This window comes from Leucoraja erinacea, chromosome 32, assembly GCF_028641065.1.
Source record: "Leucoraja erinacea ecotype New England chromosome 32, Leri_hhj_1, whole genome shotgun sequence".
In the NCBI taxonomy this organism is placed as follows: Eukaryota; Metazoa; Chordata; class Chondrichthyes; order Rajiformes; family Rajidae; genus Leucoraja; species Leucoraja erinaceus.
The window spans coordinates 30,043-47,444 of record NC_073408.1 but is presented as its reverse complement, the minus strand read 5'-3'; the positions used below and the strand labels follow the sequence as shown (position 1 = coordinate 47,444).

General features: G+C 43.5%; 1 protein-coding gene across 1 annotated transcript in view; it reads right to left on the bottom strand.

The window, feature by feature from the left end:
* The window catches only part of zw10 (zw10 kinetochore protein), a 31,635-nt gene extending 15,506 nt beyond the window's left edge, over positions 1–16,129 (bottom strand). Inside the window, 9 exon segments of the mRNA XM_055660465.1 lie at positions 1,783–2,006; positions 2,762–2,944; positions 5,192–5,358; positions 5,503–5,694; positions 9,945–10,116; positions 10,872–10,949; positions 12,462–12,563; positions 14,739–14,873; positions 16,010–16,129. Coding sequence (XP_055516440.1) covers positions 1,783–2,006; positions 2,762–2,944; positions 5,192–5,358; positions 5,503–5,694; positions 9,945–10,116; positions 10,872–10,949; positions 12,462–12,563; positions 14,739–14,873; positions 16,010–16,114 — 1,358 coding nt within the window. The 5' untranslated portion in view covers positions 16,115–16,129.
* Positions 16,130–17,402: the final 1,273 nt, after the last annotated feature.

Here is a 17,402-nt window from a genome sequence, read left to right as displayed (position 1 = left end):
TCTCAAATCCTACAAAATTTACTGTATGCGATGAAGTTGACCATAAATTTCATTGACTGCTTGATCACACTACTTTTGAAGTCTGAAAAACAGATTTCCTTAGATTAATTTTACCCACTTTTTTTTATGCTGCAACAACCCCCCGGCATCTTATGAATAGAATTTTGAATGAAGCATCTTGGTTCCAAATGGTAAGAATTTATTGGAAATACCACAGTACTCTAGACTGGAGCTTGTACCTCCTTGTTGCCAACAATGTAGCAGGTGTACCAATTTTCCAAGAAATCAAAATCTCTAATTGTCATTTTGAACCACAGGTTTAAGACTTCAAACAAAGATACGTTCACTGGTAACATTTTCCAAAGTCACGGATGGTTAATACTTAATTAATCTATTCTTTGAAAGTGATATTAACTAGTTTAATTGAATTAATATCATAATCCTCTTTGGTGCCATTTTGCCAACCACTTTTATTTTGTGGTCTATCAAATATTCATCCACGATCCATGTAAAATAGTTTTGTGTGATTCATAAACAAGAACATCCCTCTTTACTTCACCCACTTGCAGTCTCTCCATTTGGCAAACCTGCCTTTTGATTTCTCTTCATGAAGTGTATGACCTCACACTTCCCTAGATTAAACTCTACTTGCCAGTCCTTTGCCCACTCATTCTTCAATAACCCCATGGCCGATTTACACTATCATTACATGCCCTTCTACTTATTTTCCTTTCATCAGCAAATTTGAAAACCCTACATACTGTTCCTGCCTGCAGGTCATTAATCCTATCACCGATGAGCATTTCTGACATTAATGAACACATTTGCAGATGACACAAAGCTGGGTGGCAGTGTGAACTGTGAGGAGGATGCTATGAGAATGCAGGGTGACTTGCACAGATTGGGTGAGTGGGCAAATGCAGTTTAGTGTGGATAAATGTGAGGTTATCCACTTTGGTAGCAGATTATTATCTAAATGGTGTCAAGTTGGGAAAAGGGGAAGTACAACAGGATCTGGGGGTTCTTGTTCATCAGTCAATGAAAGTAAAAGCATGCAGGTACAGCAGGCAGTGAAGAAAGCGAATGGCATGTTGGCCTTCATAACAAGAGGAATCTAATATAGGAGCAAAGAGATCCTTCTGCAGTTGTACAGGGCCCTAGTGAGACCACACCTGGAGTATTGTGGCAGTTTTGAGGTAGGACATTCTTGCTATTGAGGGAGTGCAGTGTAGGTTTACAAGGTTAATTCCCGGGATAGCGGGACTGTCATATGCTGAGAGAATGGAGCGGCTGGGCTTGTACACTCTGAAATTTAGAAGGATGAGAGAGGATCTTATTGAAACATGTAAGATTATTAAGTGTTTGGACATGCTAGAGGCAGGAAACATGTTCCCGATGTTGGGGGAGTCCAGAACCAGGGGCCACATTTTAAGAATAAGGGGTAAGCCATTTAGAAGAGAGATGGGGAAACACTTTTTCCACACAGAGTTGTGAGCCTGTGGAATTCTCTGCCTCAGAAGGCTGTTGGAGGCCGGTTCTCTGGGTGCTTTCAAGAGAGATCAAGAGAGGGCTCTTAAAGATAGCAGAGTCAGGGGATAGGGCGGGAACAGGGTACTGATTGGGGATGATCAGCCATGATCACATTGAATGGTGGTGCTGGCTCGAAGGGCCGAATGGACTACTCCTGCACCTATTGTCTATTGAACGTAACCAGGAAATGGTAATGTGCAACAAGAGCTCCATTCACTCCAGAATCTATCATGCAACAAAACACAGACTTGCCATTCAGGTGTAGCACTTGTAGCCTCTGAAAGTGTCTGATAAGCCAGTTCCATCAGTGTCTGAACAGATTGACTGATGCGGCAGGTAGGCAAACACATTGTTCGACTGCTGAGTTGTTTCCCGCTCCGCAGGGTCACCATGTCGCTCGGAACAATGTTGGAAATCATGGGCACTTTTACTAGACTGGGAAGCTTTGGAATGGAGATCCTGGAATCAGCTGAAATCTAAAGGTTAGGAGATTTTTTTTTTTTAAACCTTTTCACAAAACTTGGTTACAAATAAAAATGTAGACAAGCAAAAACTGGAACAACAAGGGCACATCCACAAGACAAAGCACTTTATTCAGTTAAATTTACAACAGTTGGGAACTTCCTAATGGATCCATAAATTGTTTCCAAAATTGTCCCTTATTGTCCATTTGTCATCTATTAATATACACTGTTCTACAATAATAACAAAATGATTAGTTGCCCATTCTTTCCCAATGCCACCAGACCCCTAAACTAATCACTTGGTACATGGATAGGAAAGGTTTGGACAGATATGGGGGGGGGGGGGGGGGGGGGGGGGGGGGGGGGGGGAGGGGGGCAAACGTAGGCAGGTATGCTCCCCCCATTTCTGTCATATAAATTTTGGAAACAATTTATGGATCCACCAGGAAGTTCCCAACTGTTGTAAATTTAACTGAATAAAGTGCTGTACGACAATGAGCACTTTTGCACCGCCTTCCAGAGTGCTTCTGCATATTCTTAACACTACCACATTTGGCAATTCCATTACTGTATTTCAATCTTTTTTACTACTACTTTGGATTGCACCATTCTGCTGTTTTGCATCAATATTTATGAATCATTACTGTATGAATAATGTTCATCTGTGAACAAGGAATTTCTTTGAACCCTCACCCTGGTGTATTTGACAATGAACTGATTTGATCCCTCCCACGTGTGCTGGGGCTGTGCAAGCATTACTAATTCACCTGAACAGTGTTGTGGATTTCAGATGTCATCAGGTTTCTGGCAGTCACAATCACATCTTGACACTTCTTACTGGCAAAATGAACATTAACATTTCTTGCATATTTCAATAGGTCCGTGGAATGGCTCTGCAAAAACTGCATCTCTTTGAGTTTTTCCTCAAATTTATCTGTGGCTTTTATCACCTGGAAGGGAAAACCAAAAACAGAACGTTAGTTCTGATCTGCAAAACAAAATTCCCGTCATTTGCATTCCTGTAAACAATCACCATTCTAAACCCGTGGACCTGTTGGGTCCCCGTTGTGATGCCAGTCAAGTACACACAGAAGTGCTAGATCAAAATGGTGATCTGAAAATGACGCCGGGCCCGGCAACCCTCCCCCAACTGCGCACGCACGGATACCGGGCCTGGCAACCCTCCCCCAGCTGTGTAGGTGCAGCTGACGGGCCAGGTAAGTGGGTGCGCACTGCACAAATTTGTCCCGGTCACAGTATAAAGTTAAAGTTTATTAAGCAAATTACTTTGTAAAATAGAAGTTGATACTGCACACTGCAGGCGAATGGTGAGTAAGGCGCCTCTAAAATTGTTGTGCTATCGTGTATCGTTGTGGCTATATTTTAGGAACATACATACAAGATGAGACTTTTAGTTTTTTTATATATGTATATATATGTGTGTGTGTATATAGAGATATGTGTGTGTGTATATATATATATATATATGTGTGTGTGTGTGTGTGTGTGTGTGTGTGTATATATATGTATACATACATACACAAATACTAGACCAAGTAGGACCCGTTGTGCCCAGTTCCCCCAATACAATAATCCACCACTCACCCATTTCTCGCACGCAACCAGTTTCCACCAATGCAATATTCCATCACTCACCCACAGCCCCGACAGGAGGCCTGGTCCCCCAATGTAACCCTTCCCCTAACACAGTATACCACCACTCACCTGCCTCCCCCAGCACTTTCAATTCCAATTCCACTTCCCCTGGCCCCTCCCCCTCCTGTTCAATCACTTGCTGCCAGGATCATGACTAAATGTTCTATGAAGGCAACATTGTTGCAAATGTCAGGTGGAGGACTGTGAGATCCCATTGTGACATCATAGCTGTAACTGCCACGCACACAGACAGACAGATGTCCAAACAAGATGAGACTTTTAGTAATATGCTAGACCAAGTGGGACCCGTCCCCTCAACTCATGGTTGTAGGGGGGGGGGGCGGCATTCGGCGTCACACACACACTAAACACCTCCCCACACTCACGCATAACCCCCAACTTCACAGGCGCGGCTAGAGAGGGAGGAGGGGTGGAAAGGGAGGGGGGGGCGATAGAGAGGGAGAGGGAGGGGGGGGGGGATAAAGATTGAGAGTTGGGGGGGGCGCGTCGTCACAGGGGAGGTCTGGTTCCCAAACGCAATACTCCACCACTCAACCATAGGTCCCAATATTCACTACTCCATATAGAGGAAGGGAGGGGGCAGAGAGGGAGGGAGGGGGACAGAGAGGGAGGGAGGGGGACAGAGAGGGAGGGAGGGGGACAGAGAGGGAGGTAGGGGGACAGAGAGGGAGGGAGGAAGGCATATCTAAACACGTGCATATGTATACATGGACAGATAGATACACAGACAGACAGACGCCAATGGCAAGCAAGAGTGCATGATAAGAGACATGGCCATCGCTCTAGCTAATCTAGCAAGCACAACCCTGGTCTATTATTTTACCAATTTTATACAAACTGCACTTTCCCCAATTCAGCTTTTAATCCATCTGTCAAAGGAAATAGGTCCTTCCCATTTTGGCTAACTGCCTTTTTAATCTTCTACACCAAGAAATTTCCCCTTCTGCCTCAAGAAGAAATTAACCCTATCATGGGTAACCTTTCCTCACTGGGCATCCTATTCATAAACCTGGAAACAACCACGTACAAATTTCTCTAAGCTCTCCAGTGCAATGACATATTTTCTGCAATGTAATAATGAGAGCCATGACCCGGCGTGCAAGCTGCAACCTCATCAGTGTTGCATCAAGCTCCAACATCACCACCCTCTTATTATATTGTATGCTTGTTATTATATTGTATGCTTCAGGTAATAAAGGCCTTTTTAAAGTCACCTTATTGGTCTATTCTGGTACTTCAAGGATGGGTTCAACATATATCCTTAGGTGCCTCTTCTTCAGCACCCGACCCATGATGCATACTATTTTCTTTGTGCACCTGATTCTCTGGATTAAAATACATTTTACAACCCAGGTCACCTGTTTCCACCTGCAATCTAAAGTCATCTTCCAAAATGTCATTCACTATCTCAATTTTGTGACGGAAAAAATAATGCTAATTAGGAATGTGCAATGGAAAATACACCTTGTTCGGCAATTAAAGGTTCTCGTTCACACACACATTACGTAAAGTGTCCATACCTCTTCATACAGCTCTAACTGGCTGCTGTTTGCTGGTATAGAAAATACCAAACAGTTCTTAATAATGATTTCTGATAATTCCTCCCAGATCATGCCTCCCAGCAACTCTGCTAGGTTTATATCCTGCTTTTCTTTACGGTCCACAGAGACCCAGAGCGGAATATCTACTGTAACACCAAAAAGAAAGACAATTAAATTTTACATACCCAGCAATGTGTCTTTAACTTAATTATGCTTGGAAACTAATTTCAGAACGGCATAATTACAAGACAATGCAGCGAGGGAAAGTGACAAAATAAAAGTCTACATACGAAGCAAATGTTGGTACAGGAACTCCAAGACGGTTGTGATCTTCAGGTAAACCTTTGCTGGTAACTCATGTTCACATTTGCTTTTAACTGCGCTGAACCTTAAAACGGCATCATTAGCCCGAAGTTCAATCTCAACATCAAGGGACGGCTCGACAACCAGTGGTTTCAAAATATATTTCAACAAGATCTGACCTGCAGAGTTTGGACATGGCCATTAAGCAGTAAAACTACTATCAGTAAAAAGATCCCTTTTAGGACCAGTTTTGAGAGCAAAACAAGTAAAGACAATCATTTTGTTTCAAAATGTCATTTGTGTACTATCAATTCCTCCCAAACTTGCACTCAGACGAAGACACAAATAATTGATAAATATGTCAACCTCTTCTCGTAGAAACAGCTCCTGTGACCTAAACAATATAAAAGCCAATGTCTGTAAATTGATACGCTGAAATTTATTTACACGCACATTAAACCAAGTTTTAGAATAAAATGTAAAAGGTCAGAAATCATTAAAGTATTAGCAACTTAATTGGAACATGCTGCATTGACAAAGAAGGCAGAGCTGTGAAATACATAATTTACTGTGTTCCAAAATTCAAACTTTCCTGAGAAGAAACTGGGGGGAGGGGGTGTAACAGGTAAGTGACCAATGCCTCAGAACAAGAGTAGCCTTTATTTATTTCCCGACAACGATTATGTATCTTTGTAAGTTTCTACCCAAGGGTGCCATGCATGTCTGCAGTAGAACAATTTAAGGCTGTTCATTAGGTCTTTGGACTTTAAAGGAACTGAGAATTGCAATGCTCTCAAATTAAGCTCTGTGGCCAGCCTCTGTTATTTGTTGTGATCTTGTGGATACATACAAGAAAAGTAATGGAATTGGTGTACAAGCTCCCTCGAATGGATTAAAGGGCCTGTCCCACCAGCGTGCGATTGCATGCGTCTAGCGCGACCAAACGTGGTCCCTTGAAGTGTACGGCCTCGCCGTGCCGGTCCCACTTCGATCGGCGGAGACGTATGGAGTTGTGGTGGGCTGGTCCCGACATCGCGCAGGGCTCCAAGAATCTTGCACAGTTCGAAAATCCCGCGCGTCAACGGCCTGTCGGCCCGCAGCCGCATTGAGGCAGTACGCAACGTCTCGACGGGCGTACGCAGCGTCTCGACATCGTACGCAGCGTCTTGACGGCATACGCCTAGCGTTGCGCGATGACGTCACCGCCCAATGCCGTGCAGTCGGCCCGCCTCCTGCCCCAGCTGATTGGCGAGTTTGACGTAAATTACGTCACGCGCGAAATTTGCGCCTACTAACTCCGCTTCCATTTGGTCGCCCTAGACGCATGCAATTGTATGCTGGTGGGACAGGCCCTTAACTAATGGGCCTGTCCCACTTAGGCAACTCTTTAGACGACTGTCAGCGACTAGTTTTAATGGAATTCACCTACGACACATGGCAACAATTTACGACAACACCCATGTCAGCAAAAATTGTCACTGTTGCCGAAATTTTTTCAACATGGCAGTCACCTGTAGTTGCCAAAGTGGGACAGGCCCATGAGTATAATATATTGCAACATTCCCCTGCAACCGCAGGAGATGCAACACCTGTCTCTTTATCTCTCCCCTCGAATCCATCCAAAGACCCCGACAGCCTTTTCAGGTGAGGCAGAGGTTCACTTGCACCTCTTCAAAACTCATCTACTATATCCGCTGTTGCAGGTGTCAATGTCTGTACATCGGCGAGACCAACCGCAGGCTCGGAGGTAGTTTCGCTGAACACCTCCGCTCAGTGCACCTAAACCGACCTGATCTCCCAGTTGCTCAGCACTTTAACTCCCCATCCTATTCCCATACTGACCTTTCTGTCCTGGGCCTCCTCTATTGTCAGAGAGAAGCCCAGCGCAAATTGAAGGAACAGCACCTCATATTTTGCCTGGGTATCTTACACCACAGCGGTATGACCATTGACTTCTCTAACTTCAAATAGCACTTGCTTTCCCTCTCTCCATCCCCTCCCCTTCTCAGATTTCCCACCAGTCTTACTGTCTCCGACTACATTCTATCTCTGTCCCACACACTCCCCTGACATCAGTCTGAAGAAGAGTCTTGACCCATAATGTCACCCATTTCTTCTCTCCAGAGATGCTGCCTGTCCCGCTGAGTTACTCCAGCATTTTGTGTCTACCTTTGATTTAAACCAGCATCTGCAGTTCTTTCCTATACACAAATTGCAACCTTCTGTTTCCCCAGATTCATAAATGGTATTAGAAACATAGAAAATAAGTGCAGGAGGAGGCCATTCGGCCCTTCGATTCATTGTGATCATGGCTGATCGTCCCCTATCAATAACCCGTGCCTGCCTTCTCCCCATATCCCTTGACTCCACTAGCCCCATGAGCTCCATCTAACTCTCTCAAATCCATCCAGTCACTTGGCCTCCACTGCCCTGTGTCAGGGAATTCCATAAATTCACAACTCTCTGGGTGAAAACGTTTTTTCTCACCACAGTCTTAAATGACCTCCCCTTTATACTAATACTGTGGCCCCTGGTTCTGGACTCGCCCAATATTGGGAACATTTTTTCCTGCATCTAGCTTGTCCAGTCCCTTTATGATTTTATATGTTTCTATAAGATCCCCCCTCATCTTTCTAAACTCTAGTGAATCCAAGCCTAGTCTTTTCAATCTTTCCTCATATGACAGTCCTGCCAACCCAGGGATCAATCTCATGAACCTACGATGCGCTGCCTCAATCACAAGGATGTCCTTCCTCAAATTAGGAGACCAAAACTGTACACAACACTCCAGATGTGGTCTCACCAGAGCCCTATACAAATGCAGAAGAATCGCTTTACTCCTATACTGAAATCCTCTTGTGATGAAGGCCAACATTCCATTAGCTTTCTTCACTGCTGTACCTGTAAGCCAACTTTCAATGACTGGTGTACAAGGACGCCCAGGTCTCGCTGCACCTCCCCCTTACCCAACCTAAACCCATTGAGATAATAATCTGCCCCCTTGGTTTTGCCGCCAAAGTGGATAACCTCACATTTATCTGTATTGTACTGCATCTGCCACGCATCTGCCCACTCACTCAACCTGTCCAGGTCACACTGCAACCTCCTAACATCTTCTTCACAGTTCACATTGCCACCCAGCTTTGTGTCATCCGCAAACTTGCTAGAATGCTCATAATTCCCTCTTCCAAATCATTAATATATATGGTAAACAGTTGCGGCCCCAGCATCGAGCCTTGCGACACTCCACTCGGCACTGCCTGCCATTCTGAAAAGGACCCTTTCACTCCTACTCTTTGCTTCCGGTCTGCCAACCAATTTTCTATCCATGTCAACACCCTACCCCCAATACCATGGGCTCTAATTTTAGTCACCAGTCTCCCGTGTGAGACTTTATCAAAGGCTTTCTGAAAGTCTAGATACACTACATCCACTGGCACCCCTTCATCCATTTTACTTGTCACATCCTCAAAAAATTCCAGAAGATTAGTCAAGCATGATTTCCCTTTAATAAATCCATGTTGACTTGGACTAATCCTTTTACTGCTATCCAAATGCCCCATTATTACCTCTTTAATAATTGACTCCAGCATCTTTCCCACCACCAAAGTGAGGCTAACTGGTCTGTAATTCCCCGTTTTCTCTCTCTTGCTCTTTTCTTGAAAAGTGGGATAACATTAGCTATCCTCCAATCCGCAGGAACTGATCCTGAATCTATTAAACATTGGAAAATGATCACCAATACGTCCACTATTTCTAGAGCCACCTCCCCGAGGACCCTGGGATGCAGACCATCAGGTCCTGGGGATTTATCATCCTTCAGTCCCATTAGCCTACCCAATACTATTTCTCGTCTAATGAAAAATTATCTCAGTTCCTCTACTCCCTTAGGTCCTCTGTCCTCCAGTACATCTGGGAGATTGTTTGTGGCTTCCTTAGTGAAGACAGATCCGAAGTACCTATTCAACTCTTCTGCCATTTCCTTGTTGCTCATAATAATTTCACCCTTGTCGGCCTTCAAGGGACCCACATTTGACTTTGCTACTCTTTTTCCATTAACATATCTAAAGAAGCTTTTACTATTCTTCTTTATATTCCTGGCCAGCTTCCCTTCGTACTTCATCTTTTCAGCCCGTATTGCCCGTTTTGTTTTCTTCTGTTGTCCTATGAAAGTTTCCAAATCCTCTGGCTTCTCTTTGCTGTGTTATACATCTTTTCTTTTAGTTTTATTCTATCCCTAACTTCTCTTGTCAGCCACGGTTGCCTCCTATTGTGATGAAGGAGCTTTTATACAAAGGAGAAATAACCTTTCCCTTTAATACATAAAGATTAATGGAACTAGATAATGAATTACTCCCAACTAATCTGGATATTCAGACCTTAACGCTTGGCTTCAGTATTTCTCCAGAAGTAAAACGTGTTAATTCACCTTTTGTTGGTGCTGGTGAAGGGGGAAGGTTCCATACTGCCAGCTGTTTCCACTCTTCCCCTAAATGATACAATAATTTCTCCTTCTGCAGAATGAGCTCTGTGCCAAGTACTTGCAACATCTTCAGCTCAACACCCTTCCTTGATTTTAGTAGGGTAAGATTGTGCTGTGCCTTGCAAATAGAAGCAGAAAAGCAAGACACTGTAAGACACTTTGCAAACTGTAATTGAATTTAGCAATCAGGAAATTCTTCAAACTCCATATTTTAAACTTGCCACAAGTGTCAGTTAAAATTTCAGATGCAGAAACAAGCAGCATCTTATCAGAATGTAGAGCATTATCCCTCAAAAATATTAAGCTTTTGATCAAATACATTGTGGGATATTTCTGAGCACAAAAGCTTGAAATGCATCTTTGTTAACATTCATCACACGTCAGGGTAACTAGACAAAAATGATCTCAACAGGTTTGAGAAATGTGATGATCCCATTTGAAAGCAATTTTCTTAGTCATCAACCATCCACCCACTCCATCTCCAATTTCCTCTATCCGTTTAAGTTTAAAACACATCCTCAATCACATTATCTGTATTTTTGTTCATCGCCAGACAAATTAATTCACCATTAGTAGTCTGGCCTTCAGCTGTCCAGGCCCTTATGCTCTGAAATAGCCTCCATAAGGTGCTTTATTTTCCTTTAAAACATTTCTCCATATTTAACTTAATCAAGAGCTTTGGGGTAGTTTTTTTTTCCTTCAGTAATCAATGATAGGACATTGGGTCTGTTATACAAATGCAAGCAGCTTATGTTGCTTTAACAGAACCAATACAGCACCACAAGAAATTTTCCTAAATGTTTAATTAACTTTTATAATACCCGAGCAGCAAGATTTATGGCTCCAAAGGAAGATGTTGATAGGCATGCTAACCTTATTGAGATGCTCTGCAGATTTGGTATAATCTTTTTCCAACAAAGCTTGCTGATGTGTTTCTAGGGCTGTATCAAACTGGAAAAAATAACAAATATTTTAAAAAAATCACAGAGATTAATTCTAGCAGTCCCGAATATCTGCAAGTCGAAGAAAAATACTTCAAAGACAAATACAGTGCCCTCCATAATAACCATATAACAATTACAGCACGGAAACAGGCCATCTCGGCCCTACAAGTCCGTGCCGAACAACTTTTTTCCCTTATACTCTGAAATAGCCTCCATAAGGTGCTTTGTTTGGGACAAAGACCCGCCGTTTATTTATTTGCGTCTGTACAATAGACAATAGGTGCAGGAGTAGGCCATTTGGCCCTTCGAGCCAGCACCACCATTCAATGTGATCATGGCTGATCATACCCAATCAGTACCCCGTTCCTGCCTTCTCCCCATATCCCCTGACTCCGCTATTTTTAAGAGCCCTATCTAGCTCTCTCTTGAAAGTATCCAGATAACCTGCCTCCACAGCCCTCTGAGGCAGAGAATTCCACAGACTCACCACTTTCTGTGAGAAAGTGTTTCCTCGTCTGCGTTCTAAATGGCTTACTCCTTATTCTTAAACTGTGGTCCCTGGTTCTAGACTCCCCCAACATCGGGAACATGTTTCCTGCCTCTAGCGTGTCCAAGCCCTTAACAATCTTACATGTTTCAATGAGATTCCCTCTCATCCTTCTAAACTACAGAGTGTACAAGCCCGCTGCTCCATTCTCTCAGCATATGACAGTCCCGCCATCCCGGGAATTAACCTTATAAACCTACGCTGCACTTCCTCAATAGCAAGAATGTCCTTCCTCGAATTAGGGGACCAAATCTGCACACAATACTCCAGGTGTGGTGTCACTAGGGCTCTGCGCAACTGCAGAAAGACCTCTTTGCTCCTATATTAGATTCCTCTTGTTATAAAGGCCAACATGCCATTTGCTTTCTTCACTGCCTGCTGTACCTGCATGTTACTTTCATAGACTGATGTACAAGGACCCCCAGATCCCATTGTACTTCCCCTTTTCCAAAAAAAATTGAGATTTGTAATAGAGGAAAAAAAATCCCATGTGGTTAAGTGCACATTGTCAGAATTTATTAAAGAGTATTTTTTATACATTTTGGTTTCACATTGTAGAAATTACAGCTGTTTTTATATATAGCAAACTATCCAAGTCCTTCTGCATAGTCCCTGCTTTCTGACCCTCCACCTATTTTCATATTATCTGCAAACTTGGCCACAAAGCCTATCCCATTATCCAAATCATTAAATCATTATGAAGTTCGTAAGTGATAGGAACAGAATTAGGACATTCAGCCCATCATCTATTCCGCCATTCAATTATAGTTCATCCATCTCCCCATCTCAATCCCATCCCTTCCTCCATAACCCCTGACACCCGTACTAATCAAGAATCTATTTACCCATGTTTAAAATATCCATTGACTTGGGCACAACAGCCTTCTGTGGCAATGAATTCAAGGGAACATTTATAGACAACTAAATAAAATTTCAGAATGGGGAAAATAAGGAATCATTAAATATATTTACCTCATGTAATTGTGTTAACACACTCAATAAAACTGTACTTTTTTCCAACTGTTGTTTCAGTTCACTGAACTCAGTAACAGCAACACGGAGGTCTCTCTGCACCTGTTTAAAAAAAACATGCAAGATAATCACCAAAAATGTTGTACCTTAATCTAAAGGAAGTACATATTTCATATCTCAAGTTTTAGCTCAAAATAAAAAAATCATATTGATTTTGTACGATGCAAAAGAAGCTGTGTCAATAAGAGACAACATTATGTTTTTTCGAAATATTTTGGTCAAGGAGCCTAGATAGAACCTGGCATAATCAACAAATGTAAAAACATCTAGAGAAAGTTTTAAACTCATGTTTCCAATGCTTTTTAATTTATAAGGTAAATACATAGTGAAGGTTCTATTTAAAACTGTGAGGAAAAATAAATAGCACCAAAATTTTAGCAGCCATTTGGCAGACCTGGTTTCTTCACGTGTATTTTGTTGGCAACAACATAATCAACGGTTTTATAAAATAACATGGAATGGTCCACAAGAACTCTTGAATATTTTAAATGAATAAACATTATTATTTAAATAAAGTCAGTCATACTGCGCAGAAACAAGCCCTTCGGCCCAACATGTCCCAATTACACCAGTGCCACCTGCCTACAATTGGCCCATATCCCTCCAAACCTGTCCTATCCATGTACCTGCCAAACGTCTCTTAACCATTGCAATAGCAGACTTTGTTTCAACTGCTTCAACTACCTCCCCTGGCAGCTTGTTCCATACACCCACCACCCTTCAGAGTCCGTCATATAGACCAACAATACACATCTGGGCAAGAGATTCTGGGTCCACTAGATCTATTCCGCTCGTGATTTTATACACCTCTGTGAGATCACTCTTCATCCTCCTACGCTCCAGGGAATAGGGTCCCAGCCTGCTCAAACTCTTCCTATAATTCAGACCCTCTAGTCCTGGCAACATCCTTGTAAATCTTCTCTGCACCCTTTCCAACTAAACAACATCTTTCCTATAAAATGATGCTCAGAACTGAACTCAATATTCTAAATGCAGCCTCACCAACATCTTGTTGACCTCCCAACTTCTATATTCAATACTCTGACTAATGCTTTGACCTGCTGTCAAACATTAACTTAGTAATATAGGGGGGTTGCACATAAGGTCACTGGGTCATAGGGCATTTGGGCTTGACGCACGGAGCCGCTCAATCCATCTGGAGGACATACGTAACTTCCGGTATATGTTATTAATGCTTTAATTAATATGTTATTAATTACTTTCCTACCCGTTAAAAACCGCCAAAATGTCTAATTTTTGCACTGAAAAATATTGTGGAAGTCGGGGTAAGTGTGAGAGACATGTACCCAACTTCAGAATTCCAAAAGTGAAGCGAAATGAAGGTAAAGAGAAGCGAGAGCTGAAGGGACAACAGCAGCTAAAGTGCTTGGTAAACATTGGCTGTGCAGATATCGGAATTGAAAATATTCCGCGTTTTATAAAATAAAACGGAATTATCGCGTTTGCTCACTGCATTTCATCAAGGCATTATTTGTGTTTTTTCTTGATTCCTTTGGTATCTAAAAAGTCTCAGGTGATAAATATGGCTGTAAATTTTTCTTCAGATGCGTTTTCATTTTGTATGCAAAAACCCACTTCAGAACCATGGGCGATTTAAAAAATTTACAGCCAGATTTATCACTTCTGAAACTTTTTAGATGCCAAAGGAATCAACAAAAAACACAAATAATGCCTTATGCAGTGAACAAACGGCCAATGTTCGCCAAGCACTCTGTCTGTTGTTGTCCCTTCAGCTCTCACTTCTATCTACCGTCATTTCTCCTCACTTTTGGAATTCTGAAGTAGGCTAAATGTCAAACATGGTTATCCCGATTTCCATAATTATTTACAGTGCAAAAATTGACCATTTCGACGGGTTTTAATGGGCCCGCTACGCTGGAAACAATGGTAAGTGCCTGCCTGCAGTTCATCGCGTGTACTCCATTTGGAGTAGCGTAGCAACAGTACGGGTCATGGGTCGTGACCCGACTGCCGTGAAACCTCCCTATTACAGCTCTGTGCATGCATCCATGTGCTGTCTTCCTCAATGCCCAAGCTCAGTACGACTTGCAGCATGCCAATACAATTATGTCAGGAGCACTGTGAACGGGCACCCCCAAGACCAAAAATACATCCGGTAGTAATCCCTTGTCTTATTCAATGAGGCCTTGTTACAATCTGTCATTCCATTCAGCTGGATTGGTTTTTTCTAGTTACCTCATTTTCAATTTGTGACTTAAGGACATCAATCTCCATCGAGATTTCAACCACCTGATTTACCAAATCCTCTCCATTTGTTAAACTTGGGATGAACTCCTCATACTTCTTGTTTATTGTGTTGCAAACTTCAGCCTAGGAAAAAATATACAATTCAGTTGAAAGTTTCAGTTATAACTTAATCCTCTTAAAAGCTCAACACCACCATAAATGAGCAAAAAGGCTTACAACTGAAAAATACAAGCTTCATCTTGTCATCTTTGAAAAATGATAAATTGATGAAAAATGAAAATGAATAATGAAATAGTTAGAGCAATATCTTATTATTCAAGAGAATAATAAAATGCAACGTGAAAGTGCAGCATACAGAATAAGCCAATATTTAAAGTTCTTGTTCCCTGTAGCCAACATTATTGCAAGAAATATAAACAAAGACATATGAAAGCTTACAGATTCCATTTAAACTATTAGACAAAAATAAAGATTTAATCATCATATTTTGTGACATATTCAACAAAGCACCTAAAGCTGGATGTCTGTCATTGCTTACGATAATAATGGGTGTAATTTGAGTCAATGGATTAAGGAATATTAAAGTATAATTGGTTTGAATGCATTATATAAATAACATTAATTTGCAGAACTCCAATGACACTGGTAATATAGATAGACTTCTACTATAAGAAAAACAATTAGGATGCTGAGGATACTAAAACCTTCTTCAATGCTAAAATTAATCTGAAGACACGCCTCTCTCTCTCCCTCCTCTTAGTGCAATTAGACACACCTCTTGCAACAGTAGACTTGTTCTTTTTTTTCCCTCTCAATATCTTGTTTTATCCAAATAGTTTGTTTGACAATGTATACAGCTGTGATGTTGCTGTTGGCTGGGTTTTGTGGCTGGACCTCACCATACTTGTGCCTCTCAATAAACTAAATTTGAACTTGATTTGAATCCAACAATAATCCCCTCTACTCCCCTGTCCCACACTCCCACTCCCCAGCCCCTCCCCCAGACTCCCCTCCCTCCCCACACATTCCCCTCCCTCCCCCCCCTCGCACATTCCCCTCCCCCACACTCCACCCCCAGCCCCATTCCCCTCCCCCCCCCCTCATTCCCCTCCCCCACACCCCAGCCCCACTCCCCTCCCCCCACACGTCTCTTCCTCCTCCACCGCCCTCTTACCCTGCTCTCCCCACCGCTCTCCCCCTCCCCGGATACGTTTGCGCGCGTGCAGGACACGAGCCGCCAGGGCCTTTGGTGCTTTCACCTTGACTTCCTCCACACGCCGAGCCAGGCGGCCGATCTTGGTACCGATATCATCCTACTCCAGCTTTCCCGCCGACTCCAAAACCTCGGCCACGAACGACGACATTTTCCACCCTCCACGCAAGGCACGGCGGGAAATGTAGTTTACTTCCGCCCACAACTCCCGTGAGCCTCCGGGCGCCCCCAGCGCAAGGCACGGCGGGAAATGTAGGCCATTGGAATCAAAGTATCTTTGACTAAACTACAAACCTGCAGGTCTTTGGGATGTGGGAGGAAACCGGAGCACCCTGCCACTGCCCCAGAGACCCGAGTTCGATTCTGACTAAGGGTGCTGTCTGTGCGGAGTTTGCACGTTCTCCCTGTGACAGTACTTTTGATCAGTACGGGTGCCAAAGGTTATGTGGTGAGGCCAGGAGAATTAGGTTAGGAGGGAGAGATAGATCAGCCATGATTGAATGGCGGAGTAGACCTGATGGGCCAAATGTCCTAATTCTGCTATTTCTTATGACCATTTCCTCCACAAATATGCTGCCTGACCCGCTGAGTTCCTCCAGTGTTTTGTTCAGGATCCCAGCATCTGCATTTCCTCTTGCCAAAGCTGGAAAACCTGAAGTTTAGCCCAGTTGAATCTAGTTTCTTGACACGTGTACCGAGGCGCAGTGAAGAGCTTTTGTTGCGTGCTACACTGCAGAGAGAAGTCAAGGGTTTACTGTAAATCATGCTCTCATCTCCCCCTCTCTTCCCCCCCCCAAAAGAAAACCAAATTCTTGATTCACCTCAACACCATAACCAGATTTCTTAGCTTTTGTGAGATGTATTGAGAGTCAAGAATTCCAGAGACACAAGCTAAAAATACACCCCACACACACACCCCTCCCCCAAACCCACCTCCTCCCCCCCACACACACACACCCCCCCCCCCCCCACACATCCCTCCCCCCCACACACCCTCCCCCTCCTCCTATGCTCCATCCCCTCCCCCAAATACACCCCCTCCTTCCATATCCTCCCCCCCACCGCACCCCCCCCCCTCCCCCACACGCACCACCTCACCCATCCCCCACACTCCTCCGACTCTCCGGTCAGGCCGCCGCAGCAGCAGCAGCAGCAGCGCTCCTCTACCGCTCCACCAGCTCCGGACTCGGCCAGCCCCGCGACGGCGAGTTGTAGCACCAGAGTCCCCGGCTTCTTCATGTTGTAGGCCGCTCCTCGTTGCGGCCCCAATGACAACGGAAACCCGATGAGAAAAGGTCGGGTCTCCCGTGCAGGGAGAGATTTAAAAAGTTCCCCCCCCCCCCCTCCCACCCCCACCCCCACCCCCCCCCCACACACACCCCCCAACAAAAAATAACAAAAACTACATTAAAACACAGACAGAAAAATAATAAAACGCG